The sequence below is a fragment of the Myripristis murdjan genome, chromosome 22, assembly GCF_902150065.1.
Source record: "Myripristis murdjan chromosome 22, fMyrMur1.1, whole genome shotgun sequence".
NCBI lineage: Eukaryota > Metazoa > Chordata > Actinopteri > Holocentriformes > Holocentridae > Myripristis > Myripristis murdjan.
Genome location: NC_044001.1, coordinates 28,863,944 through 28,891,659, shown reverse-complemented (window position 1 = coordinate 28,891,659; position 27,716 = coordinate 28,863,944). Strand labels below are relative to the sequence as shown.

The 27,716-nt window shown below is 40.1% G+C and overlaps 2 protein-coding genes across 2 annotated transcripts in view; one reads left to right on the top strand and one right to left on the bottom strand.

Annotated features, from left to right (window-relative positions):
- The first annotated feature begins 887 nt into the window (after window positions 1-887).
- Window positions 888-4,548, top strand: gja10a (gap junction protein alpha 10 a). Its single transcript, XM_030044993.1, has 3 exons — window positions 888-1,014; window positions 1,470-2,960; window positions 4,019-4,548. The coding sequence occupies exons 2-3, from the start codon at window positions 1,509-1,511 to the stop codon at window positions 4,055-4,057; spliced, it is 1,491 nt and encodes a 496-aa protein (XP_029900853.1). The 5' UTR covers window positions 888-1,014; window positions 1,470-1,508; the 3' UTR covers window positions 4,058-4,548.
- A 164-nt stretch (window positions 4,549-4,712) lies between these two features.
- Window positions 4,713-27,716, bottom strand: part of LOC115354584 (transcription regulator protein BACH2-like) — a 46,952-nt gene continuing 23,948 nt past the window's right edge. Inside the window, exons 2-5 of the mRNA XM_030044991.1 lie at window positions 25,788-26,070; window positions 18,537-20,072; window positions 12,277-12,483; window positions 4,713-9,229 (exon numbers count right to left, since the gene is read on the bottom strand). Coding sequence (XP_029900851.1) covers window positions 8,789-9,229; window positions 12,277-12,483; window positions 18,537-20,072; window positions 25,788-26,054 — 2,451 coding nt within the window. The 5' untranslated portion in view covers window positions 26,055-26,070 and the 3' untranslated portion in view covers window positions 4,713-8,788. The remainder of the gene's footprint in view (window positions 9,230-12,276; window positions 12,484-18,536; window positions 20,073-25,787; window positions 26,071-27,716) is intronic.

The following is a 27,716-nucleotide window of genomic DNA, read 5'->3' as shown; positions in this document are numbered from 1 at the left end:
AGCAATGCAGCTTACATGGTGTATTGATTCTCATCTAAAAGTGAGTCTAGCCTGAACTGCTTTGCCTATTCAACATGTAACATTTTAAAGAGCAGAACCAGTGTTTGCAGGACTGCAATACAAAAAGCACATCACAGCAGATGATTTCCTTGCATCAGCATAAATATGTGCTTGATACATGTGACAGTGTGCAGTAATACATGATGTTGCCCCCTTGCATGGTAAGAGCAAAATAACATTACAGCAGCAGCAGGATGTTGATTAGTCACCCATGCATGCACATGGAAGTACACTTGCGCATACACGCATTATGTATCTCTCTCTCAAACACTCACACACCGCATACACACACACACACACACACAATTACCCGCTCCCCATACATTATTAGGTGGCACCTAATTCATTGAACCTGTTGCCCTGCTATAGTGATTCCACATTAGATTATGCAGACAGGGGGAAAAGGTTTATTTACAGTTTGACATCTATGTGAAATACTGAAGGCCTATGATTTAGCACGGTTACCTCTGTACATTAAGTGCAACACAAGGTAGGCACTATGAGAAAGACTAACCATAAACAAACATCTCTTCTCTGTGGCTGATATTGATGGGGCTAGAGGGCACTGGTTTGGGTTGGCACTGCTAGCATAGGAGAAGGGGTGGAGGTGGGGGGACTGACCAATTGCCTGGCAAGATGTGCCATGGGACATTGTCCCGACGGGAGGCGATCAATGCTCACATCCTGTGAACCCTGCATGCAACAACACGGGATAGCACTCACCGCCACACAGACAGCCACATCGCACACAGAGATAGACAGAACACACAGAAACAGTGACAGAGGGAGGGAGAGGGATGGGGATTGGCTTTTGGGACTGGCACAAAGGGACTGCAACCTCCAAACATCTCCATGGGGTAGTCAAACAAAGCTGGTGACTTTCTGGGATGCTTTGTCACTGTAAACATGCTTAACTGCATCAGGAGGCAAAGAGAAAACCTGCACTACTGATATGTAAGTGTTGTGTTTCAGATCTGTAAGCTGCTAAAATGGCTAATTTATTGGACTGAGTTAGTTGTTGTTACATCATGTGCTTAAAAGCACGACAATGGAAAAAAAACACCTGAAATAACTCTATAATAGCGGCTAATCTAAAATAGCTATCTCAGATGATGTGCATAGTAATGGTAAATATTGAATTTCAGTTATTGTATACAACTACCTACTATACTTTGTTCTGAAAAGACAGCAATACCTTTTTTATTCAAAGGTGGTGCTCCTCCAACAGCAGAAATGACATGTGCATGTGTGATTGCAAGCCTTTGTCTATTACAAAGCACTCTGCTGTCTGATTTTATGTTCCTATCAGGTGAATGCTTACAACTTAGCAAATTATGTGTTGTGGATATGAGTGGAATAAAAGCAGAAGTAATAAGTGTATTCATGTGTTTTGCCTATGTTTTACACAGCCTGAGGACATGTGGCAGTGAAGCGGTGAGCAGCAGACCATGGGTGACTGGAACCTGCTGGGCAGCATCCTAGAAGAGGTCCACATTCATTCCACCATTGTGGGCAAAATCTGGCTTACCATACTCTTCATCTTCCGCATGCTGATCCTGGGAGCGGCTGCCGAGGATGTATGGGAGGACGAGCAGGCAGAGTTCGTCTGCAACACTGACCAGCCGGGCTGCAAGGCAGTCTGCTATGACCGTGCCTTCCCTATCTCCCTTATTCGCTTCTGGGTCTTGCAGATCATCTTTGTATCTGCACCCTCACTGGTCTACATGGGCCATGCCCTCTACCGCATCCGAACCCTCGAGAAGGAGCGCCACAGGAGACGGGCCCATCTGAAAGAGGAACTGGGCGAGGCCGAGGTTACGCTGGATGACCATAAGCGCATAGAGAGAGAGCTGAAGAGGCTGGATGAGCAGAAGAAGGTGAAAAAGGCTCCACTGAGAGGCTCTCTACTGAGAACCTACATCATTCATATCCTCATACGCTCAGTGGTGGAGGTATGCTTCATCCTGGGCCAGTATATCCTCTATGGCATCCGACTGGAGCCACTCTTTAAATGTGAGAGGCTACCTTGTCCCAATAGTGTTGACTGTTACATCTCCAGGCCCACAGAGAAGACCATCTTCATGGTCTTCATGATTGTCATTGCTGGTGTCTCACTTTTCCTCAACATTCTGGAAATATCCCACCTGGGCATCAGGAAAATCAAACAGACAATATATGGGGAAAAGTATATAGATGATGACAGTTTGATTTATAAGCCCAAGAGGAGGCCATCCTTACAACATCTTTGTGTGATGAGCAATGTGTCACCTCACAATGGGCCATTGACTCAAACCATCTTCAAGATTATTCCAGAGGCAGAAATGAAACCTCCTCAACACAATGTTGGGCTCAAAGCCAGCCAGGAGGTGCCAAGGCACAACAGCTTGGCTTATCAAAATCAGACTGACTGCATGTACCCCCAACCTAGGATGCCCCCACAGCCATCCAGGAATGGCCAGAGCTGTGCCACTGAAGTCCCCCAAACCCATGAAGATTCACTCACCCACACAACAGTGACAGACCATCACCATCCAGCCTGGGGCTCAGCTCTGTCCAATGTGGAAGAAGGTGCAATGAGCCAGGCTCATTATGAGGATGGCCATCAAGGAGAACACACTCAGCCTTGCCATATGGAAGCCCTGGTGCCAAGTAGCATAATGAGGCCTAGCATTGTCCGGGACCTGGAGGAGGAGGAGCGAAGGGACTCAATGGGGAGTGAATTCCTGTTTTCCAATCCCAGAAAGACCAGCTTCATGATCAGGCCACCATCTGAGACCATGTCCATCATCAGTGGCTCTACAAGCCAATCCGTACACACCTCAGAAGAGTCCGATGAGCTGGGCTCACTGCAGGGAGACATGCCGATGATGCCACCTGCTGGGGGTCGAAGAATGTCAATGGCAAGTAAAGATGTTTGTTTTCATTTGTCAGATCTGCATTTAGAACTTGTGCTGGACCTCAATCATAGACATGTGAGGCAAGGAAAGGTGTGTCTTGACAGTCAACTGTCACCTGCCTCCTATCTGGGCCTACAAGCCAAATATGCCTCAGTGTTTTGGTGCTGGCCAAATCATTCCACAATGTAGAGAAGTGAAAAAAGAAACTGTAGTTAGCTTCAACTCAAACAGGCCATAGAAACGATAAGGAAAAAGGGGGAGATGTAAAACAAATCAAGAAAGAAAACACAGCAGATAAAGCATGGGAGGGAAGGGAGAGAGAGAGAGTGAGGGAGACGATCTCTGCTGATCTGGACAACACCCAACAGGGACAAGTTGGCAGCTTTAACGGTGCCCTGTCCATTCAATGTTCTCAGTGGGAGAAATTAGGAGATATCACATTGCTGATGGAGTTGTTTTAGATAATATCCCATGGTTTTGACTCAAAGCCAAGCAAAAGAATGGCAATTTGAAAACCAAATAAGGGAAACACTGAGTAGAAAGCTATATGTAAGAGGTAATTTGCTGCAATACCTTGAGAAAACAGTTAGTAACAAAAATCACTTGATATTGCACAAACTAATATTACAGATAAAAGGAAATGAGATTAGACAGATATTAGAAACCACCTCTCTAAAACATCTTCAATTACAGGACATTCAGTCCTGCAATTTTAGAGGTTCTCTATTCATTGTCATTTATTTACTAATGGTTCATTAAGTCAAAAAAGATCATTTGTTGTGTTACCTCACCAACAAATGCATTATACACAAACCCATAATAACATGGATACAATCTCCATAATGGCTAGTGCTACAAAAAATATTTAAACCATTATATAATAATTTAACAATTCCATAGTCATAAATGAGAAAGCCAACAATTTCTTTGAATCAAAGAAATGAAAAGTGTGAAAACAGATGCTATACAGATACTGTGCATGTATTCTCACAACAGTAAAATAATCTAAGTTCAAGCTTTTGTTCTGTTTTTTTTTTTTTTTCTTTTTTTTTTTTCCTCAGAGTATGTTCCTGGATATATCTTCTATCATGAAAAAGTGAAGAGGCTAACATCATGGCCAAGTGCTCTCTACGGCCAAGCTGGGTTTGAAACAGAGGAGAAACTGTATCATTGATCCAGCCGCAAACATTGATCCACTGGCCAAGTCACTTGGGGCCAAAACCAGCCACGAAGAGAGACTTACTGCCAGACCCCGACATGTTTTGGATTCCAAGCACCTTAAAACGCCCATGACGTTACAAAAAAAAGTTGAATTGAAAAGAAATAAACAAAATAATAAAGGGAACCACTGAGATTTTATGTGGGTACAACTGATCCCTTATTGAAAACGTGGACATTTTTCTGTGTGTACACTGAATGTGAAAGATTGAGCAGAATCAAGAATCAAGCATGGATTGTGAAGTGAAATCCTTAAAGGATCTTTACGCTTCAATAACATGGACTTTGGTAACCTTAAAAATATGAAACGTTTTTCTAAGTCAAAGACTTGTATAGTAACTGTGTATTTGTAGTAATTTATATGCAGAGTCATTTCGTGAAATTGTATTATTTATATTATATTCAAATTAAATGTTTCTTAACAAAATAGCAACTGTTCTGTCGCCAGATATGTAATCAAACCCACCCACTCACAAGAGAACTGTCTCATGCTTTTTGCTTTATTTCTGAACAGAAATTGCCTAGACAAAATGTTGTTTTTCTTTCAAAACTTTTGCATATCAAATAAACAAAGCACGACATGTTGCACAATATTTACAGAAAAAAATACAAGTAATTTGAACTTTCAAAGATAAAAAACAAAAATAAAAAATGCTGAATCTGCATAACAGTCGTGTTGCAGGTACTCAAAAAAGGACACGTAAAAAATGGCTCACCAAAATCTACAAATACAATGATATAACCACTGTAAAAAGTTAGAAACAACACCACGTAAACTGTCTATACGTCTGTCATACAGTCCTTACCCATATGAAGAGGTATGCTGAATTGTCCAGGTAGATAAGTGTTAAGAGTCCACTGTGTTCAACTGAGGCCTGACAAACCTCGGCAATCATGACCTGGGATTCAACCAAAGCTGCACTGGATTTCACCTGCTGGACACCAGAAGCGGCTGCCATTCACTCAAACTGGAAATAGAAACTGGAATTCAATAACTGGAACGAGTGGTTCCTCCAGTCTTCCACTATTTCAGTAGTAAATGAAGGCATTTGATTCCAAAATGGGATACATTCATTTTGGGAAGAAAAGAAAAATGCCCAAATTTAAACAATAGATGGAACTGCTGAATTCATCCAAAGGAGCTGCCTTAATTAATTCTGTGTTCCACAGCTGGTGAAAAGTAAGAAATTCCATCTTCCTAATAGGACATATGAAATGTTAAAGGGATACTTCATCCATTTTGAAAAATGTGATATTATTGCACTTCCCCCCTTGCTGTTATGTAGGACAGCAGTGGTGCTACTCAATCAGTATTAGACACTCAAAGAGGATTTAACATCAAGTTTCACTTGCTGGAACTAAAGTGAGCACATAATTACAAGGTGCACATGGACAATAGTTTTGCTTGAACTTCACTAAAAGTGGTTACTTTTAAGAATGTTAGCTAGGGGGATGTCCACCTCAATCCAGCACACAGTAACAATGAGAGGAAGATAGCACCACTACTGTCCTACAGAACAGCAGGGGGAGAAGTGAAATAATATGTGTATATATATATATACATACACACACACACATATATGTAGTTTTGTTTGGCCCTCCTTTGTACATGATCACATCACAACCCACTGCTGTAAACACTACAGAATGCTCAAAATACATGTGATTTTCAGCAGTGTATGATTTTAACTGTACCGAAAACATCTAAAACTTGAGATAAACAGTTAAATATAAATTTGAAATGCTGCACTTACAGTTCTTAAATAACTAACTAGCAGCAAATATAACTGATATAACACCTGTTATATGGGGAACAATATTTTGAGTATTATATTTATTTATATGTTTCAATTTTGAGCATTGAGCTTTATGAGTTTGATCACTGGAATGCACAGGGATTTGTGAATTTTTGACTTTCCCAAATCTCTGGTACAGAGCTCAGGTAAAGTGTGTCTTCCAATTAATATTCTAAAAGAGGTAACCTGCACACTACCAGACATCAAAAGACAAAATTCCTTCATAGTATTTATTAACCTATGTTCTGCTTCAGAAAAAGTGCACAAGTGCAAAAAGCGCAAACACCAGCAGAGAAATGTTTCATCATTTCATCCTTATCAAGGCCTTGAAACCTTTTGTACACTTTTTTGTGAAGCGGAGCATGGACGACATGAATACCATGAAAGAGTTTTGTTTATCTTTTTGATGTTTATTATTGCAGGGTCTCTCCTTACTCTAGCTCTACATTTAAAATGTATGTGTGACTTAATATTATCTTTTATAAGAAGTAATCCTGAGGGCATTTCTCAAAATGTGAATATCTCATTTTGGAATGAATTCTTCAAGTGAAACAGTTTTTATCAGTTTCACCATTGATCAGGAAAGGACGCTTGGTGAATAGTGAAATAACGACACTGATCTGAAACGGTACTGCTGTCTCTCCTTCTCCAGAATGAAGCTTGATTTCAGACGGACACAGCACATTGTCAGAAGGGGCCGCCTCCGTTTTGTGGAGTCTCTGTCGAGCTTTTTGCTGTTTGGACGCTGCAGTGTAGTTTTGATTGAATAGTTTGGCCTCTGAAACCTCTAAGGCAAGAATTGTAGCTGCACATGTCAGATGCTTATATTTGTCACAAATTAACCTACACTTTTTAATTTATGTTACAAAAAGAACTTCATCAGCTTTTCTATTCAACTTAATTCTCAGGTATTAATAGCTTTACAAAACAAAAAGAACAGGTAACACATAAAATTGTAAACATATTCACACCCTTTAAGTTTAAATCTTCACATAACTTATCGTAAGCATTTTTGTGACTCATAACATAATCAAAGATCTAATCTTTTATCAAATTGCCAATAATAATAATAATAATATATAAAAAAAATACAACCATTAACAAACACATAAATGATGCTAAGAGAGGATAGTGGCCTAAATTTTACATCTATGCACCTTCCCCTAAATCCCACCAACCCCCACAAGAGTTAAAATAAATAAATTAACATGTTCACATTAATGAGTTGACGTCTATTCAAATCAGCTGATCAGTGTTCTTCAGTGTTACTCTGAGCATTCAGTACATTCGGTGGAGATTTGTCATTGGTATACGATACTGTGATAAGAATCAGGGTTTGAATGAGCTCACTGAAATGGAATGGATTTTTCTCAAAATTCGAACTAATTTTCGGTCTCTTACCCAACTTCCACAACAGCAAGTGCAATGAACTTGTGGCCACTGCAACTTATTTAATTTGCTGTGCTGTGGCCTCCCTTAACACTGGGTGAGATGACAGACAAAGAAGCCAAAACGCTGCCAAGATTACAATGCCCTTCACTGAAATTCATAGTGCATCAAAGTGGGTAGCAACACAGCAGATGGCAACACTCACCCCTGCCACGTGCCACACCATCGACTTTTCAACAGCAGATGAATTTGGCATCTCCCTCAATCAATAATGCACCAATGTGAGTTTGTTTAGAACAGTGAACTTCTGATCATACCCCATTAGCTATACTGAACTGCAAGTGAAAATCTAAAAACCCACTGTTTGCTTTCACAAATTTACATATGATGTATGAAATTGCAATTTTAGGTGTCTTACACCTACATACTGAATACTTTTAGTAGGGCTATTTGGCTTATATACAATACAACAACGGTGGAGCAAAATACATAGTTAAGTACGAACACTAAATTCTTACTATGTAAAAGACAATAAATAATTGGATCAAAAAAAGAGCACTTTTGATTTAAGTTACTGTTTAAGTAGTTTTGACACCATTTCTTAGGACCTTATTGTCTTGAGATTTAAGTGCCAATGTCAATGCATTTGCTTATATTCAACACCTTACCTCGCCTCCTGGAGGTGCTGGGCAGTGCCACAATGTTTAAATCTTAATTCTTCTCTAATTACACAATATTCATTGGCGTATCCCTCTTTCTCTTAGCACAGATGTGAAAAAGGCAGTAGAGGAATGTGTTGAAATGACCGTCTGAAAAGTGAAGCTTGACAAAGGAAACTTTGCATAATGAGAGCCCATTTGACCATTTCTTCTAATGTACAATTTTACAAATACATACCTTTGGTAACATTTTACTTTCAAGTCCTGTGTCCCTCAACAATTACTGGATTACTTGAAATGTCCATTATCTAATATGACAAAGGGATTTGATACTGTATACAGTATGTATTAAACTATGTATGGAGTCCAAAGGTCAACTAATCATCTACTACGGATCAAAAGTGTTTACTAAGTACTTATAAAGGAACGACAGGACTGTAAAGTAAAGTGCATGTACATGTTAACAGGGATATTACTGAACATTCTGAGGAATTCCTGAGTTTATCCTCCCATGATGCGCCACAGAGGGAGGGAAGCAGAGAAGAGAAAGAGACAGGAAGAGACAGAGAAAGAGAAATAGAAAAAGAGAGAAAAAGCTGCCAGTGCTATTGTTATTGTTACCAGTCCAAAAATACCTTTTGAACAGTATTGCTGATAAGACAACTCTTGTGTCATCCATTACAAAAAACGACTACAAATTGACTTTAAATATCAAGGTAAAGACAAATATGGGAGACAAAACAACTTTTTGTTTCTTTACCACCAGCCTCTAATTACAGTCATTTCTCTTTTGCTCCTCCGTTGTGCATTTTTCACTCATTTCCTGACAGAAATCCACCGTTACAGTGGGGCTACATACATCCACACTGGATCCATGCTCCAAGGGGCACTCTGGGTTCTCCTGCCCCACACTGGACACCTCTATCCCCTGTTGCCTGTCTTCCTGTCTCCCCTGTCCAGACACCACATCAGAGGGACACGGCGCCTCGCTTTGCAGTGTAACGGGTGACCCTGGCCGGGCTGAGCCCTCTTCAGAGGAAGGTGATGGAGGGTTGGAGGTGAGGTCGATGCTGGTGGAGACGAGACCCAGCTGGCTGCCCTGCACCTCCCTGCAAACCTCCTGGGAGAGGAAGGACAGGTTCTGCCACAGCTCACCCATACAAATCTTTAGCTGGTTGCGCTCACTCAGCAACTTCTCCTTTTCGCACACCTAGAACAGAGAAAATCATCAGACTACTGCAGTGGAAACACACTGAGTAGGCACTTTGTTGGATATACAGACAGGTGACAAAGGAAAAACCAACAAGATGTCTTAGTAAGACGTTGGGCCACGAGCCGCCAGGACAGCTTCAACACACATTCTTTCAAAAGATCCTGCACATAGAGAGGGATATTATTGTAGGACTGCAGTTAATTAATTAATTAATCATTAAAAAGACAAATGCATATTTGAGGAGAATTGAATGGCAACTGGTCTACAGAGATGTGGAAATAAAAGTTGTCATCAGAGCAGCCATCCTGTGTGGCATCCACCAAGAGAACACTACATGCCTTAATGCTGGACCCCAACAGAGAGGGGGTCCCCTGGCTCTGTTATGCTGTGGGGTGCATTTTCCACTTGGAAGGCTCACTGCAAATCAGTTAGGTTACTGAGAGTGATCACCTTTATCCTCTGATGAAACATTTCTATTTTGATGTGAATGGTCTCTTCCTGGATGACAATGCCTCAGACTACAGTAGGGCTCACTGAACAGTTAGATGTAGTGGTTTTGTTAGGCCTGGGCATCTGGGACCAGAGCCCCAGATGTTTTAATGCCAGGCCCAAGTGTTGCTTTTGTTTGGAAAAAAGTAGCATTCTAATGTAGAAGAGTAAAACTTCTTACTCTTCTTACTCTAAGACGTTGGTGCTTTGGTGAGAGGGGGATGTAATAAAGCAGTACACAAAAGAGCATTTTGTGTGTGACCGCTGACATAATGAAAAACACCAAATGAGGGAATATCTTTTGGAAGAATAGTGTTCCATCTGTCCAGTAGAGTTTAAGAGAATCTATGCCAAGGCACACTGAAGATGTTCTGGTAGCTCATGGTGGTCAAATACCTTACTAAACCACTGTGTGTTGCTTTTATCTTTACTTTGTCGCCTGTCTATACCTACCCATTTAACGCAAACAGCTCACTTTGCCAGACAATGAAGCACATAGCAGTGTCAGAGTGACTGTAACTGTGCTTTCACACTGCGAGCAACATGGCCAGCTACTTTGGACATTCACTACTTTCCTATAGCGCTAGAAGACCAGGGAAACTCAATCAACAAACTTGCCGGCTGAGAACATTTGACCACAGCTGAACTTTTCATGGTCAATGGTTATCTGAGAAGTGAGATTTTCTCACTTTATTGTGTCTCTACTGATGTGATTTCATTCCATGACCAATAGCTCTCCCTGGCAAATGCAAAATGAAAAGTTGATTATAGCCATTTAAAGGCTCACAGTCCTTTCAGCTTCTATTTCAAAGACCACGAGAAAAAGCATGTCAAAAACAGTTGTCAGAGTCAGCAGTAAATTTTTCAAATTTATGAATAAAGCTACCTGATAAATAACACTTGCTACCTGGTGAACTCATCAGAACAATGAACTGTTATGAAAGATCAAAATACAGTTACCCAGCAACCAATTTTCTAGCAATTAATGAAGCCATAAGATTCCGGGAGTCAAAGGGTATTCAGTAATCTATTGACCTCTGGCGACAAGTAGGAATTGCACCATTGACAGAACATAAGTCCCTTCATACAAGTCTCTAGTACAGTGGGCTTTGAAACCCAGAAATCACAGAAGATGAATAAGTCATTACTGAGTCATTGGTACTGATTAATATTCCTACCAATCCCTGAAGATAAACAATGTGCTACTATTTTATGCTATGGGATTGTAAAACCTTAACTATTTCCACTTTTATTTTAAATAGTGGTGCACCTTGGTTGTCTGGTATTACTTAAAAAACAATAAAATGTTCCACTCAAAATCATTCACTGCATTTGTAAACAAAACAGGACTGTCTGACAACAGATTGTTCCCTTTCAACATTACTGCTACAACATTACTGCTACAAGTAAGCATATTGCCTTCAACCCTAGTCTGTACACCAAAACACAGAGTTGTGGCTTGACAAGGGTCAACTCAGTCAAAAAGCTGGAAATATTGTGTCTGATCCTGTTCAACCCCTCTTTAAAGAGTTCATCAAACTGCCCTCAGGAAATGCTATTGAGCTGCTGCAGTAGCCAAGAACATTTACAAAGCTCTTTCATACTGAATGCAATAACTCGTCAACTGCAAAACAACATTCACACTGGCAGCATGTCCGCTACTGCTGTCTGTACTCTGGATGTTGTGTTTTTTTATGATTTGTCAGTATACTGTGGTTTACTGTGATGTGTTTTTAACCAACTTGTGAAAATTTCCACATCCATGGACAATTAGAGATTATCTTATCTAATGTTATCTAATCTTATTGTATCTTATCATATCATATCTTATCGTATCTTATCTTAATATATCTTATCTTAACTAAGTGTATCTTGTTAGTCCAAGCCCAAGGAGGCTCTTAGCTCTGGGCTAAGTGAGTGTTCCCACTCACACATTCTAAAGTGGGCTAGCACCAACCTTAGCTTTGGGCCAGCTGACCCAAAGCCTCACCAACTCTTTTATCCTTACCCCCCAAATTATCCAAAACATGGCAACTGTAGCCAGTATGAATCAGGGCCAGTAAGAATGATGTAATTTGGCTGGATGTATGTAGAATGTAAACAGTGATCATGTGTAACATTTTGTGGAGCGGATGTTAGCCTAGGGCTTTGGGTCACGAGTGTGAATCATTAGCCCAGGCAAACAAAAATGTTTGTGTCATCATATTATATGTAAGCCCTGGGCTATCCTTAGCCTCAGGGCTTGAAGAGTAAGTATGTCATCATAGAGAACAAGAAGTGGTGACTTCACCTGCCAACCAAGACCAGGCACCCTACTTTTCATCATTAGAGGTCAGCCTCATACAGATTTCAGTATGAGTTTAGTCGCTCTGCAGAGTGAAAATACAGTAAAAGTCTGGTCTACAGTCTAACCAAAGACTACAGAATACTATATATATTATCAGTGATTTCACTAATTTGTTCCTCCTTTCTAGCTGAAGGACTTCTCATCAGTGAAATGAACTGTTGTAGTGGTTGGTGTGTGTGAGTGTATGTAGTTGTTAATGTGGTCGTACCAGTTTGCGGATCTCAGATTCCAGGTTCTGGATGCAGTCAAGCTTCCTCTTCCGGCAGCGCTGGGCGGCGATGCGGTTTTTGCTGCGGCGGCGGATGTCATGGATGAACTCCAGCTGCTCTGAGGTCAGCTTATGCATCTTGATTAGGATCTGGAAGTCGTTGCGTGGCAGGTTGGTGATTTGGTCCACAGGGAAGGGAAGCTTGACCTGGGGGACCACCAGATTTTACTTCAGTTTAAGATAATAATTGTTCATTTCATTGTACTTTGTACATCAAGCAAATTCCTTTGACTTTATTCTAATTTTGATTATGTAGTGTCAAGTGGTAACAGAGCAGAATAAACCAAAAACAAACCATAACGACAAAAATTAAACAAAAGATGGTAGTCTTATAGTAAAAATCTCTACAAACTGAAATTGAATCAACATTGCATCAGATTAATCACTTGCAATTATAAAAAGAACAAACAATATTTAGTAACATGGCAGGCCATTTTAACATGCAATTGTTAAAATTACTAAAGATTAGCCACTGGGACTAGGGCCACAAGGACTATTCACTAATTTGGCTATTACTGATCATTTTTCTGTTTACAAGAAGCTATTTAGTATACTAGTACTTAGTTTATTTTAACTGTTTCAATTTGTAGTAGTTAAAACATTCCAAGATATCTTGAAGTGTCTATTGCCATAGATCAGTGGTTCTCAACTGGTGCATCACTGTCCAAAAGTGGCCTGTAGGGTGATGCTAAGTGGACTTTGGACATGTGGATCCACATATATAATATAAAACATTACTAATTATTATTTAAAGGAAAGTAAAGGAAAACTATAACAATACATTACAATGAAATATTTGAAATATTGTGAGGTGTAGATGATGGGCTGATTTGGCATCTATGTAATTATATTTTTATACATTGTTGTAGTACTCAACTCTAGGTCTATTGCATTACAAAACCAATAAAGATATTGTTGAAAAAATAAAATAAAATAAAATATTTAAAACATATGAAATTTATACAGCGTTTGAATGTGTATTCTCTTTGTTTAGATGAAAGTCTGCACTTTCTGTGCAGCCAAATAAATTCTTTCTTGAAAAACATTTAAGAGAATTTCATTTAGCTTTCAGGCAGTTAACCAGACATTAAAGAATTGTGGATTAGTGCATTTCTCATTTTGCAAAATCAAATCAAATTCCTCTTAAACTGGACCGTGCATGGACTAAATGATGAAGAACAAATGTAGATCCTTAGGCTAAACCAGTTGAGAATCACTGCTGTAGATATGTAATGAATTATTTAAAAAATAACTAATGACTATTTTTAGTTACTTGTAAAATTACATTAGCAACTGGAGTAATAGTGACTAGTCGTTCAAAAAACAAACAAAAAACAACAAAAACAAAAACAAACAAACAAAAATATGAGTGAATGAATTTTTGGTGACTCGTGTGTTTTAAACTGTAGTTAAAATAGCTTGCCATCATTCCACAATAATCACAGGTTGTCTGCTGGAGGGCAATGTGATATAGCATCCAGTAGGTGTCGCTACACAGCAGCTTTTCAACCCGAGCAGCTTTGACACAAAGAAGCAACAGAGAGACCTCTTTGTTTCAGATACAGTAGCACAGCACAATGAGGCTGGGAGTCGACTCGTTTAGCAGGCTAATTGCAGTGCTGAAGGTGTGAAGTTTCTCAGCCATTTCAATAAACCACAAAATCAACCACATCAACAAAATTCCCTAAATTGTTTTTTTTTTTTTTTGTTGTTGTTGTTTTTTTTTTTTCCTGGTCATTTGCAAGCAACTTTCTTCCTTTATAATGTTTGAGTATATTTCGCGGTACTTTTTATGATTATTATTTTATAGTATTTACACTATGTACTAAGGTGTCTGATGTTTCTCAACCATTTCAATAAATTGCCTTCATATTCACTATTTATTATGCTACTTATTTATTAATTTATTGTTTGTGCATTTGTTGTATGTATTTATTTGTGTATATATTTGTTTGCTTATTGAGTTGTGTATTTATCTCGTATTAACAAATTCATTCATAAATTCATTCGTTTGACTGTTGAACTGTAGCTGTAACCCAACTGGAACAGCTAATAGCCACAGGGGTGTGCACTCATTTCTATAAGCTCTGTTGTCTATTCTGTGCTCAGAACACACAGGCCATTGCTGTACATGGCATGCCACAGCAGTCCATGCGGCTATCTTCACAGCAGTGGCAGCACTCAGCACAGAGCGGTCAGTGTACAACGATGAGATCACTGACTTCTCTGAACGACAACAGAGGAACGGGAAAGGAGAGGAGGTGGTGGTGGTGATCTGTTTAGGTCCTCTCTCTCCACTATAGACATCTATATATAGCTCCATGACTCCCACTAGTCACATAATAAGGTTGGAATGACGGAGTGAGCCTTGGACAGTCATAAATCTGCTGCCCAATCTCTCTCTCTCTTTCTCTCCCTCTCTCTCTCCCTCTAGTGTGCTGGTTTCCATTTTTAACAGTGTAGGTCATGTTTGCCTGTTGTTGGCTGTGGAGCAGCAGAGCGTGGTAGTGCTGGTGCAGTTGAAAAGCTACCTTCAAGACTTCAACTTAGACTACCCAGAAAAAGTCGTTCATATATTTACAAAATCACTAAGAGGTATGAGATCCTCATGAAATTTGTTGCATAACTTGAAATAAAATGCAAGGAATACTGACTGTGTTTCTCATGGCGACACTCACAAGTGCCTCCCACAGTCCAAACCAAATAATCCCCTCTGCCTTCATCACAGTGGTAACTCCTTGAAACCCAGAAGCCTGTAGGCAAATTTTATTTCACCCTCTCAACAAAATTCACATTTAAATATAATTTTTATTTATTTAATTGATTGAATTGAATATGCAGTTTCAGTATCATAAATAGTTTTCTCATGCAGGTTTATCTTTTCTTGTCTTTTTTACATGTTTCGGTTGTCTCAGTAGCTTTACGCCAAAGTCATGATAAATTTCTTGTTTTTGTATATTTGGGTAATTTTGTGACAATTTTATGGTATTTTTTATGGTAACTCTTTTTTAAAGTTCAAATTTAAATACATAATGTTTTTCAAAGAAATCAAGTGAATTTGCTCAGGTTTCAAAGGTTAACAGTGTTACTCAGTCTGAACCTAAACACACATTTTATTTTCATTTTTTCACAGAGAAAGTAGAAGTGACTTGTGTAACTGACAGGAATGACTAAAAAAACAATGATTAATAAATGAAAGCAGGTAAAAATAAATAATAATGGCAGGGTGATTCAGTGGACAGCGAGATGTTTGAGGGTCTGTTCTGGCCTGGTAAGTTTGAACATTCCACCTTGAATGTTGAATCTTTGAATACCAATAAGCAGCTAAGGAAAACAAATGACAAAAGCATTGTTGCCATGGTTAAATGAAATTATAAAAAAGTTCTAAAATGCTAAAATCATTATCCAAAGTTTGATTTAGCTTAAGAACCACCAATCTCAAAATGTAGTTAAACTACTTGTGATGTGGTGGGCCTGGTGGACTGGCCTGATTGGAGGGGCCAGAACGGGGGGGTAGGATGGGGGGGGTGCAGCAGATGGTAGAGGGGACGTGGACAGGACACCTTCCACCTGGCTACAGGGCACCCAAGGGTGCGTGTGTCCGCTCTATGGGTGAGACAACTGGGTCAAGGCAAAGAACTGGGACAGACCACACACAAACACATGCACACACACACACACACACACGCACACACACGCACGCACGCACACACACACACACACACACACACACACACACCAGACGAATATACAGTGTGGACTGGTACACATGCACATAAGGACTAAATGGTTTATGCACACAATTAACAGAGCTGTGTTATGACCGTGTGCTGGTGTGTCTCAGCCTGGAGTTTTTTTTCAGAGGGGCTTCACTGAGCTGCCTTTTCTATTTAACATTCATCATCTATCATGAAAACAACTGGCTAAGTAGCAGGACATTTATTTTAAGTTCTGTGGTTTCTTGATAAGGTAAATCGTGCCATTTTCCAAAATAAGACTGTCTGATCTAGGTTTTGTTGAAAGTGGATTTCATTCCTTGGTGAGAATGCAAAAGAGCAGGCCTTGCTAAATGCATGGTAGCACTAATATTTATTAAGCAGTTATACTGAGCCATTAGATTTTATTTTATTTTCATTGCTACATTTTCAGATGGCTTTTCAAAACTTCAAGAGCCATCTGCCACTTTAAAGCCACTTCAAAACTTGGTTACCATCAGCTGTAGCCAAATGCCATTCTTAGCTGTCTTGGCTTTGGAGTAATGGAAGACTTTTTTGCCAACACAAACAGTGTGTAAGTAGCGGTAAGATGGTGTTCATTTTTCTGTTTCAAGTTTTCTACCAAGTCTTGGTAGGGTCCCCAAGTTTGGTTATGGAAACAAAAAACATCATATCCCCACACTGGAGAAACTGAGATCATCAACATTATTATTACTTTTTTAAACCAGATGATTTGTGAAGCTCATGTTGCCACAAACCAAGTTCCAGCTTAGGGTATAACAATTTTTACACAAATTTGAGGTATTCACAAAGAAATCACATCAGACTGTAGCAAACACCAGCAACAAAACAAACAACACACGGAACATTTAGAAAAGTGACATGCCGACACAACAAAAATAGCTTTTACTGGGACAAGGGCCTGTCTTACGTGTTAAAAATGCATAAAATTCCCATTTTGCAGAATTACAAGAATGGATAGCAAGCACAGTCTACTTTTAGAGTGCACAAATCCCACTTTATTAAGAAAAAAAACTGACATGTTTCAACTCAGTGTCTTGGTAAAGGTTTTCATGTATAACGTGATTTAAGAACAAGATTGTGGTTACTATCCACTCGTGGGAGCTGCTGTTTTTGTACAAAGAAGGAATGTTTATGGATAGCAGATGGAACATATTGTGTACTCATGCAGTGTAGGTGGATGTATGAACATACAACATTTACAAATTTACAGTTTCATAAGAAACATACTGAGTCTGTTGTTCCCACCCTTTGAAGATGGGTTCCCAAGGTACATGGCTAGGGGTGTTAATAATAGCGGATAATAATAATAATAATAGCAGAACGCCTAATAATGTATTCACTTCCGCAACACATCCCACTACTTACTCATTAACACTGACTCATCCACAGGCCAGAAACCACAACAACTCAAATTCAGTGCAGTTAATATCCTGTGTGTGTGTGTGTGTGTGTGTGTGTGTGTGTGTGTGTGTGTAAATGCAAGCTCCAGATATGGAATGTGCTTAGGCATCACCATAGCAACCATGTAGCTCTCTTGACTACACAGTGTGTGTGTGTGTGTGTGTGTGTGTGTGTGTGTGATTTTTCCAAGGAAACAAAACTAATAATAGTTTCACCTTTAAATCACAGACAGAATGTAATTTTATAAATGGTACTCATTCATACATTCAGTTCACAATCTGTTACTTAGGCACCTACTCACATGAAAAAATTATCTTAAAAGTATGGGTTATAAGGCTTATATGTGGACAGCTATTGCTTAGAAATTTGTTATGTCTCTTAGGAAAAAATTCATTGGAAAAAAAGAGGCCTGGCACTGCCATGTCTTCAAACCATATTCTTCACACTGAGCAATGCATCCTTTGACCACTGGCTGGATTGTAAATTAAGAAACAAAGCATCATCATCTATCCCAATCCAATTATTTCACAATAAGTTGGGCAAGAGGCTCTCAAAAAGTAAAGCTTTTTAAAAGTTTTATAAAATTTATTTTTTGAAAATTTCAACTTATCTTCAGGTAGGAATGGTATCAATAACTTTGTCATTCATAAGCACCAATGACAAAGAAAAGGCTTGGATGTCATTAGAAAAAATATTTCTATAGAAAGTGCAAAAACATAACGGAATCATGGAATCATGAGTATTTGAATACTAGCCACATTTATCACTGTTGGACATAGTTAACTCCATTTTCTAGGTATTTAACCGTTGGGTCACTGGGCCATTAGTCATAGGCTATTTAGGTTTTACAATAAAATATAACACAGATATTAGACATATTAGACATATTACACAGGCTAATCCTGATTATAGCCTAAAGTCACAAAGCCCAGGTCTATGGCAGACTTGGTCTAAAAGTAGAAATGTAAAGATGACCTGTGGCTAAGTTCACTATGGTGCACTCTGATACCAGGAACATAGGTAAACATAGGTAATAGTATAATAAAGTACCATACTGACCTCAGGACCAGAGACTCTGGAGACCCCGCTCTCACTGTCCCCCTCTGAGAAAGAGCCTGATTCATCACTGGAGTTGGCACCATTGGCACCAAATCCCCGTTCACACTTGATCTTGCTGCAACCCTGAGAGAAGATAGCCTCTCCACCACTGGGGTTCCTCTGCTCTCCTACCCCGGCCAGGCAGCGGGCTAGTCCAGAGATGGAGCCCGAGCACGGTGATGAGGAGAAGTCAAACTGGGGCAGGCTGGAAGGAGAACTGCCGCTGCCTGCATCCTCAACATAGGAGAATGAGGAGCAGGAGCTGGAAGTCCTGGTTCGGGGCTCCACAGAGGGAGGAGGGGAACGGGCTGATATCTTGACAGGGCAGCTGGTGGTGGGGCGTGATCGGCCAGAGGAAGCAGTTTCCATCTTTAACAAAGTTGAGACAGAAGAGGAAAGAGGACTAGGAGAAACATTCTGGCCAGAGGGAAGGGAGAACCCTTGAGGGGGCTCTGGTGAGTCCTTTTCTACAATTTTCCGATCCATATAGGAGTGAGACAATGTTCCTTGTCGTTCTCCAGCTGCTGAAGAAAAGATGACACTGCGTCGGTCTAACTCTACCTCCTGTTTAGAAATGCCATCAGAGGATGTGGCTTTGGATTCTGGCCCATCCATGGGCCTGCCAAGGCCAGTTAGTGTTGCTGGTAATACTTCTGCCATGCCAGTTTTGAGGTCCCCTTGGCAGTAGCCCTGAGATCCCCCTCTGTCCCTCTCTCTTTCTCTGACCAGTTCCCTGTAGTGGTTGAGGGACAGTCTGTTGGTAAGTAGCTGCTGGATGGTAGTGCTGGGCACTCCACTCAGATCCAAGCCACCTCTCTGGAGGTAGGAGCGCAGGCAGGAGGAAGGTGAGCCTCGGCTAGGGGAGTGTTCAGCTGCTACTGGGACCCCTTCTACTTCCAGCTCCATCTCCAAGACCTCCTCAGCACACAACTCAGGGTTGCAGCCATCTCTGCCATCCCCTTCCTCCTCAAACCCCAAGGGCTCCTCCTTGATTCTGGAAGGGGTAAGAAGAGTTTGGGGAGCAGCACTGCTATCTGGGAGAAGTAGGCTTGGGGGGCTGATTGAGGTATGGTTGGCTGAAATTACATCATCATTGCCATGATGGTTTTCACCATTGTGCTTGTTGTTGCAGGCCTGATACTGATACTTCCTGTATTTGGGGCAACGGGGAAGGTCAGCAGGAGGTGGTGCAGTGCTGGCTACATGATTAATCTGATGTCTGGTCTCTGCAGAACCATCCAATGATATTTCCCTAGGCATCTCAGATAAGACCTCATCCTCAACAGTGATGTCATCGTTGTATGCCACCTTGCCATTGCTGGCGTGTTGGCTATCATTCTGCAGCTGGGCCTGAAGGAAACGAAAGCAGGAGTCCTCCAGGTTGTGAACGCCCAGGAAGTCAGCACACAGGATGACTTCATGGATGTTCTCCTGGCTCAACACCAGCTTGGCTGTGTAAGCGAACTGCAGCAGAGGGGCAAAACCTTTAGCCGTTACCTGTGGAAGAAAGTAGAGAACAATATGTCACCAAGTATGAGTGAGATGAACAAATGCATTTATGATACAAAGGCTGGTTCATCTGTATTGGCCTAACTCCATCCATTTTTTTTTTTTTTTTAATTTTTTTTTTTTTTTCGCTGCTTATCCAGGTCAGGACAGTGGTGTCAGGGCACAAACAGAACAGCCCAAACATATCTATCTAGTAACTTCTCTCAATTTCTCCTGAGGAATCCTAATACACTTTCAATTATACTGGGAAATAGGCGCCTCCAAGGTCACTAGTTTCAAAAAATTAACACATAACACAATTGCAAACAGCTTGTTTCAAGAATAGTCTTAAAACAGGCTGATTAGCATTGGAAACAAGTGAAACTTTCTCACCTGAATGACACTTAGTTTAACATAAGTAACTCCCAACTCAGAGGTGGCAAACCACCGTTTAACTACAGAGCATGATAGCATCAGAGTTTGCTTCACACTGTAAACTATCCCAATGCATGCTGTAGGTCACAGCTTGATGAAATAAACAGGAGCACATCATCTGCAAAATGCAGATACACATCCATATAAAGTCACCATACTGGACACTCTCCTAACACCAACTGCACTTTGAAACTCTGCACTCTGGCTACAGAGGGACTGAATGGTCCGCAACAGTGACCCTCGCACCCTATATTCCTGCAGCATCAGGTGTCCTGTGGGGGACAGAACACCTTAGGGGACACGGTCATAAGCCTAACCAAAGTCCACCAAACACATCCAGAATGGATGGGCAAACTCAAGACACCTCTAGTATCTATTCTAGGGTAAAGAGTCTTTACAGGACAGGACAGGTTGCTTCTCCTGAATCTAAGGTTACAGATCTAATGAAATGACTAAAAAGTTGATCATCAACTGCTGGCCGAAGGAACTGTGGTACTAAGTACACATGTGAACCACAGTACCTTATGTTTGAACAAGGTGTTCATTACGGACAATCTGTGCTTGGCACAGAAGTCTACTAACAAGGACCACTCAGATTCAGATCGGGTAGGCCTCCAAATCACCCCTCTCTAAGTTTACACATCACTGCCAATATGAGAACTGAAGTCTTTTAGTAGAGCATCACCAGATAGCATCTGCTCCAGGACATTTTCAAGTGTCTCTAGGAAGGCTGGGTACTCTGAACTGCTGAATTTGAATTAATTGTCACCTATATAATGCATTCTCTATTCACTGAAGATATTTTTAAACTCATGCATTCACTAAAGCACTTAAAAATAATAATAATATAGTTTACAGATGCAGAACAGTAATGTGATTTACAGTGGCTTGGGTAGTGAAAACATGTTGCATATTAAAGCCAAACTATCAGTGGAAGTCCAGGTGAATATCCCTGTTTAAGATGTGAGATGAAAATGGATGAGTGAAGCTGAATTTTATCCCTCTTGCAACAAATGGGTCATTTTCATAGTCAATCATTTTGCCACCTTTATTCTCTCTCTCCTCTATCTTCCCACCATATCTGCATCTTCTGTCTTTGCCTTTTGCTCATTTCCATCTTCTATCCCACCTAACACCCCTCCTCCCGTCTTCTTTCTTCTTGTAGCTTGCATGGCTGGTTTGTGTGTTCATACAGTATGTGTGTCTGTGGAATGGGTTGAATGTTTAGAGTGCTGAGTGGTGTGCATGTGTGTTGCTGTGTTTGTACCTTGTGTGTGTGCATATGTGCACATAAAAGTGTCTGTGTGTAAGTCTATTTTCAGCTAGCATCAGCAGCTGCCTCCTGCGCAGGAGTATCTTTCTGTGCACAGATAGAAGTCAGGCAAAGCTCTTCTATCACTTCCCACTCCTACCAACCTTTTTAATGAGAACCAGCAGAGAAAGATAGAGTGATGGCCGAGAGAGTAGAGCAGAATCAGGAAAGCGAGTATGTTTGGTCATTAAAAAACACTTTTGAATCAAGCCCAAAATATTGTGAACTAATGAGAAAATGCCAGAACTGCAATTGAAAATAAGACCTTAATATCAGTACAGTTCAGCTGAAATTACAAGTTTCAGGTAGCCTACTGCTCAATAAATGAGATGTAGAAATTGGCAAATGTGTAGAAAGTCATTCAATGTGTCCTGATTTTAATTATTCAGACATGGTGGATATAAGTATTTCTTCAAGGCAGATGCGTGGAATATTTCCATTATTTTCAGGAGAGTTAAAAAATTAAAATCCAACTACCGACTAATTATTAAAATGATCATTGTTGAACGTAATCAACATAAGTCTAGATACAGAGAGTGGAGTAATAATTTAGCTTTATAAGCAACAGCACTGGTGTGCATGTACAGTTTGAGGCCCTGAAGACTTTACTGCAAGGATTGCAAATTCTATCGCAAATATGGTCCTGATTTTTCTTACACCATTAACAGGAAACAAGCTTTCCTCCATATCTGCTGCACTGACACTGATATGGTTGAAAAAGATCAATCTACACCTATGCTTTCATGGCAATTTAGTAGAGCAGTACAGGACTGTGGGTCTCCCCTTGGAGAAAAAGAAAAAAAAAGACAGAAAAAAGGCCCCCAGCTTGTTTCAATTTCTGGATGTCAGTGGGATTATGTAGCTGCAATCTGATGCTATAGACATTCAAAAATATAGGTAAGCTAGCCTAATATTGCTGTCTGGCATACTTTCAAACTGCACACAAATACATAATAAGGGTTGACCTCAAAGGCATTTATTAGGCTGTCTGACTCTAGTTACATAGAAAAAACTAATATGACACTGAATGATCGTTCTAACCAAATAGCAGATATTTAGACTATTTTACACCACGGTATGCTGTTGATAGCCCACCTCTCACTTTGAATACCTCTGCTAAAGAGAACATCATCATATAATAAACTCACTGATAACATGAAAAGGAATACAGTGAAACCCTAATTTTAAAAGATTGGCATTTTCAAAACTTCTTGGATTAGCAAAATGAAACGGCAATGTTCTAAAATCCTAAAAATAAACTGTCGGTAAGAAGCACCAAAACATGCCACCATTTTTTCCCCATAGTCAATGGTGCTTCTTTGACATGTCAAACAAAGGTAGCAGTTTTGTGTGGGAGCCAAAACGTGGGGAATCAAGAAGAACATAATCTGTGCCAACTATATCATAAAGCCCAGATGGAGCTACAGTAAATTAAGAGGAGAGTGAGGTTGGGAGAACGAGTGAAGGGATTGCAGAAAATAAAGCCATGCTTTACAGTCATTAGGGTATGGAAGTGGATTCATAAAGTGGTGGAGGCGTTGCAAATGATTACTGTATAAGGTAGAGTCAAAGAGACATATTAATCAATATGACAGATCTAGGGCATTATATGGTAATGCCAGCCACTGGGATCAGGAGCTGTTGGCTGATCTGTTCCAGTGGCGGATGGAAATGGCACAAACTAAAAGAAGGCAACAGCGTTAATATTCATGCCCAACGTGCTTTCAGGAATCCTGCAAACAGTTGATAAACAAGTCATTTTCTGTGACAACCCCGTTCTCTCCCTCCATGCACCTTTCCTTTCCTTCCTCAGGGAAAGTCAAGTGAGCGTCACACTCCTCTCCAGCATTGCCCTGTTTCACATTCATCCAGCTCCACACAATCTCACTGGGAACAGCCCAGTACAACCACCGTCTCCTAGAGCTGGAGAGAGGAGCTCCCCTGGAGCAGCTGGATGCTTTGCTGAAGAAAAGCATCAAACTGCTCATAGCTTGTTGAGAAAGGAGAATGCTACCAGGGCTGAACAATGTGTTAAAAAATACTGCAAGTAATTTTATAGATATTGCAATTGCGATATGATTCACTATTTTAGTAGGAATAATCCATTTTGCATTATAATTTTCATTTTCCCAAAAAAGCCATTAAAGTGATGATAGTGTGATTTTTGCGGCGGTCTGTACCAAACTAATGTGTTTTCTTGCATCTGGAAAATGCAATTTGTAGGCCATAATACTTTATTTACAACAATGTTTTGTCACACACTTTACCTTCATCAAAAAAAAAAAAAAAAAAAAAAAAAATGCAGCTCCTGCAATCTGGATATTGCACTTGGCCATATTGCAGTTTCGATAACATCTTGATTAATTGTTCAGCCCCAAATGTTACTCATTCATGTACGCATTGATTCATTCATTTCTCTACTACCAGTTTTCCTACAGTCCCGTGGATCTGACTCTGTGACCTTTTAGTCACAAGCCCTTGACATACTCTCTGTTACTAATTCAGACATTCAGTTTACAAACACACAAACAAGAGAGGAGACTGTCGGCAACATCCACCCTGCTCAATTCTCCTTCAGCAAGAGAGTGACTCTTTGCTAGCTGCAGGGCTGTTCCTCTATAGCTGACACTGACCTCTGACCCCTTTCTGGAGCAAGCCAAGAAAAAATAACTCCTCCCTACAAGGCTGAACAGAGGATCTCAACTTATTCATGTAGAAACTCTTTCATTTCAATTACAATTTGGCTTTTAGCATTTGGTGACTTGTCTGGTTGAAATTGCAGCTGAAATGAGCTGTTGATTACAACTTACACAATTACAACTGGATTGTTTGCAAATAAATAAAGCATTAACAACTTGAAGTAGCTGATATTTGCCAACATTATGGAGAAAGATCAATATTCAAATATTCATTCTAGGGATGCACCGATCCGACTTTTTCATTTCTGATGCCAATACCGACACTGGGGCCTTACATATCAGTCAATACCAGATACCTATCTGATATCATTGTTGATTTAAGAAGCTACAAACCTCAACCTCAGCGGCGGCTCCCTTTAATCTGTTCAGCTGCTGGAATTCCTCGTGCTCCTTCGCGTGGTGTTTCTGGAGGTGCTTGATTAAATTTGTGGTATTATATCTGGCAGTGCTACCACCACCCCTGGCAACATTCATTTTACGTATTGCAAACTGCCCTTGAGCTAGTTGGCGTGCTAAGGGTGAAATACTTCCATATCGCACACCCTTTCGTTCGCTCCATGTTGCTTGTACTCAACTCAATCAACTCTCGCGGCATGCTGCACACGTGCTGCACACATGCCATATGACATATCCCGTGTCGCAAAGATTTAAAGGAGAAGGATCCAGGTAAAATGTTGATATCGACACCGATATCTGATGCAAATATCGGATTAGTGCATCCCTAATTCATTCTCTAGCTTATTACTGCACATGAATTGATCAATCACAGCACTCTGGAGTCTGACTGTTGCCATGGACAGTTACTTCAAACTGCTTTGATTTATCACTGCACACACAAGATCTGCTCCATTTACTACTAATCCATAAAGCTAGCCAACACCTGTTGGGATGTTATCACATGGATAACGCATGGAAAACCAGAAGTAAACAACAAGGACAGCAAGGTAAAATAGAACGTGTAGTAGGCTAGTTGAAGTGCATTTATGCGTCTAGCTATCCAGGTCAATGTTATGGACGCAAATAGAATCTATGGACTATTTGTTTCAAAATTAATATTTTGTGTAGAGTAGTAGTCAGAGTGTAATAAAACCATTGGTCATTAACACTAAAAATGTGTGTATTCAAATGTTTATTATTAACCAGCAGCTAGATTACCACACTGCTGTTTCAAGCTTTGGGGTTAGCTAAGGGGTACAATTAACTTAGGTATAATAACTTATAATTTGTTCTATTATTTACTTGTGTGTGTGTGTGTGTGTGTGAGTTCTGCCCTGTCACCTTGTCTGGCAGGCTGATGATGGGCTCTGGCTCGCCTGGTGACCCAGTATGACCCAGCAGGGCTTGCAGAAAGTAGCGGCTGCTGGCGGCGAGGACGGCCCGGTGGGCGCGCACCTCCCGACCCTCCACCAATACTGTCACGTCACACAGGATGCCCCGCTGCCGCTGCTCCTCCAGGGTCAACAGCACGTTGGCACAGTGCACTTTGGATTCGTACACGTACACGGGCGCTGCCGCCTCGCTGGCCCGCTCCTCACCTGCAGACATCCCTCCCTCTAGCACCCTGTGTGGAGGACAGGAAGGGCATCGTGTTAGGCTTATTAGCTCGCATGAGAACACACAGGCCTTCTATCTGTTGTTCAAGTGCCTCCGTATAGCAGGGAGGCAAATATACTGTAAGATTTTCACAAGGTCCTTGTTACCTAAAAAGGAAAATTCCTTGAATTTCCACACGTAAATTTTGCATTATATGACATAATTTTACATTTTGTCTTGTGTTATGTTTAAATTGCTTTACAGGAGCAAATTCCTTGTGAGTGCAAACATACTTGAGGCAGTAAAGTAATTATGATTCAAGAAAAAAAAAAACTCTAAGACAAAAAAACAAAGTAAGATAAGGTGTGTTGTTTGTAAGATTGGGGTAATTTATACAGTAATCCCTCATCTGAGAAATGACTTTGATGATCAATATTAGGTTGCTTTTAAGGAGCTAAATGTATGTGGGTTACAGTTTTTCCTCTCAGTGAAAGGAGACCCAGCATTTAGGAAGTTTCAAATGTGGCTGTCAGCAGAATTTGACAGGAAGCCCACAGGTTCTTTACAGGTTCTTTCAAGTTAATTTGCACTGCGTCTTCCTATACCTTTAGTGGTGTGTGGATAACTATGATAGATGGAAGGATACATGTGTTCAGCAGTTACACTTCCACCATCTGACTTTTCCTGAAACAAATCAACCTTGTGTTTACATGTGTGTTGTCTAAAAATATACTTGAAGCTCTCATTGTCACTGAATGCTGGATACTGCCTGTATACTCCAAATGCTAAACGTTAGCCTCCTGTCATTAAAGTGGACTTCCCCCCAGCTACAATTCTTAAAAATAACCACCTTAATCTACTCACATTATTAAATAAAGTCCAAGTTTGATGAAATGCTGCAGAATTTTTTTTTTTTTTTTTTTTTTTACAGTTGAAAGATATATGCAACATGCGATAGGGAGGAAAAGAAGAATAGTTTAATGTTGCTACATCAAAGAATAAAACAAATGATAGCAAACTCAAGCAATCTACTTTCATCTCTGTTGTGGCTGCTGAGTGCAGAACATGCTGGATCTGTCCAGATGTTGATAACTGTAAAAATACAGGTTTAAACAGTAAATTGAACATAACTATTATCCATGTTCACTTGGTAGTCATATGTGCATCTTATTTTTTTTCATAATATTAGCTGGGGGGAAGTCCAGCTCAATGGCAGGAGGCTAACAGTTAGCATCTGGAGCATCCAGCCAGTATCCAGTACTCAGTAACAATGAGAGGAAGAGAGCACCACTACTGTCCTACAGAACAGCTGGGGGGAAGGGAAACAAATTTTGGTAACACTTTACAATAAGAGTACAACAATTAACGTTAGTTAATGCCGTAATAAACATTAAGTAACAGGTAATAAACATTAAGTAACAGTTAACTAACCGTTGCAATCATATATTAATGCTGTTCATGCTAAGGTATTAATTTATATGTTATTTAAGGGTTATTGTAGATATTATTAACATTACTAAATGCCATAATAATCATTAACTAACAGTTAATTAACCATAATGACCTTAACTAACGTTAACTAATGTTAATTGTTGTACTCTTATTGTAGTGTTACCCACTACAATAAGAGTACAACCCAAATTTCATATCAAATTTTCAAAATAGGTGAACTAT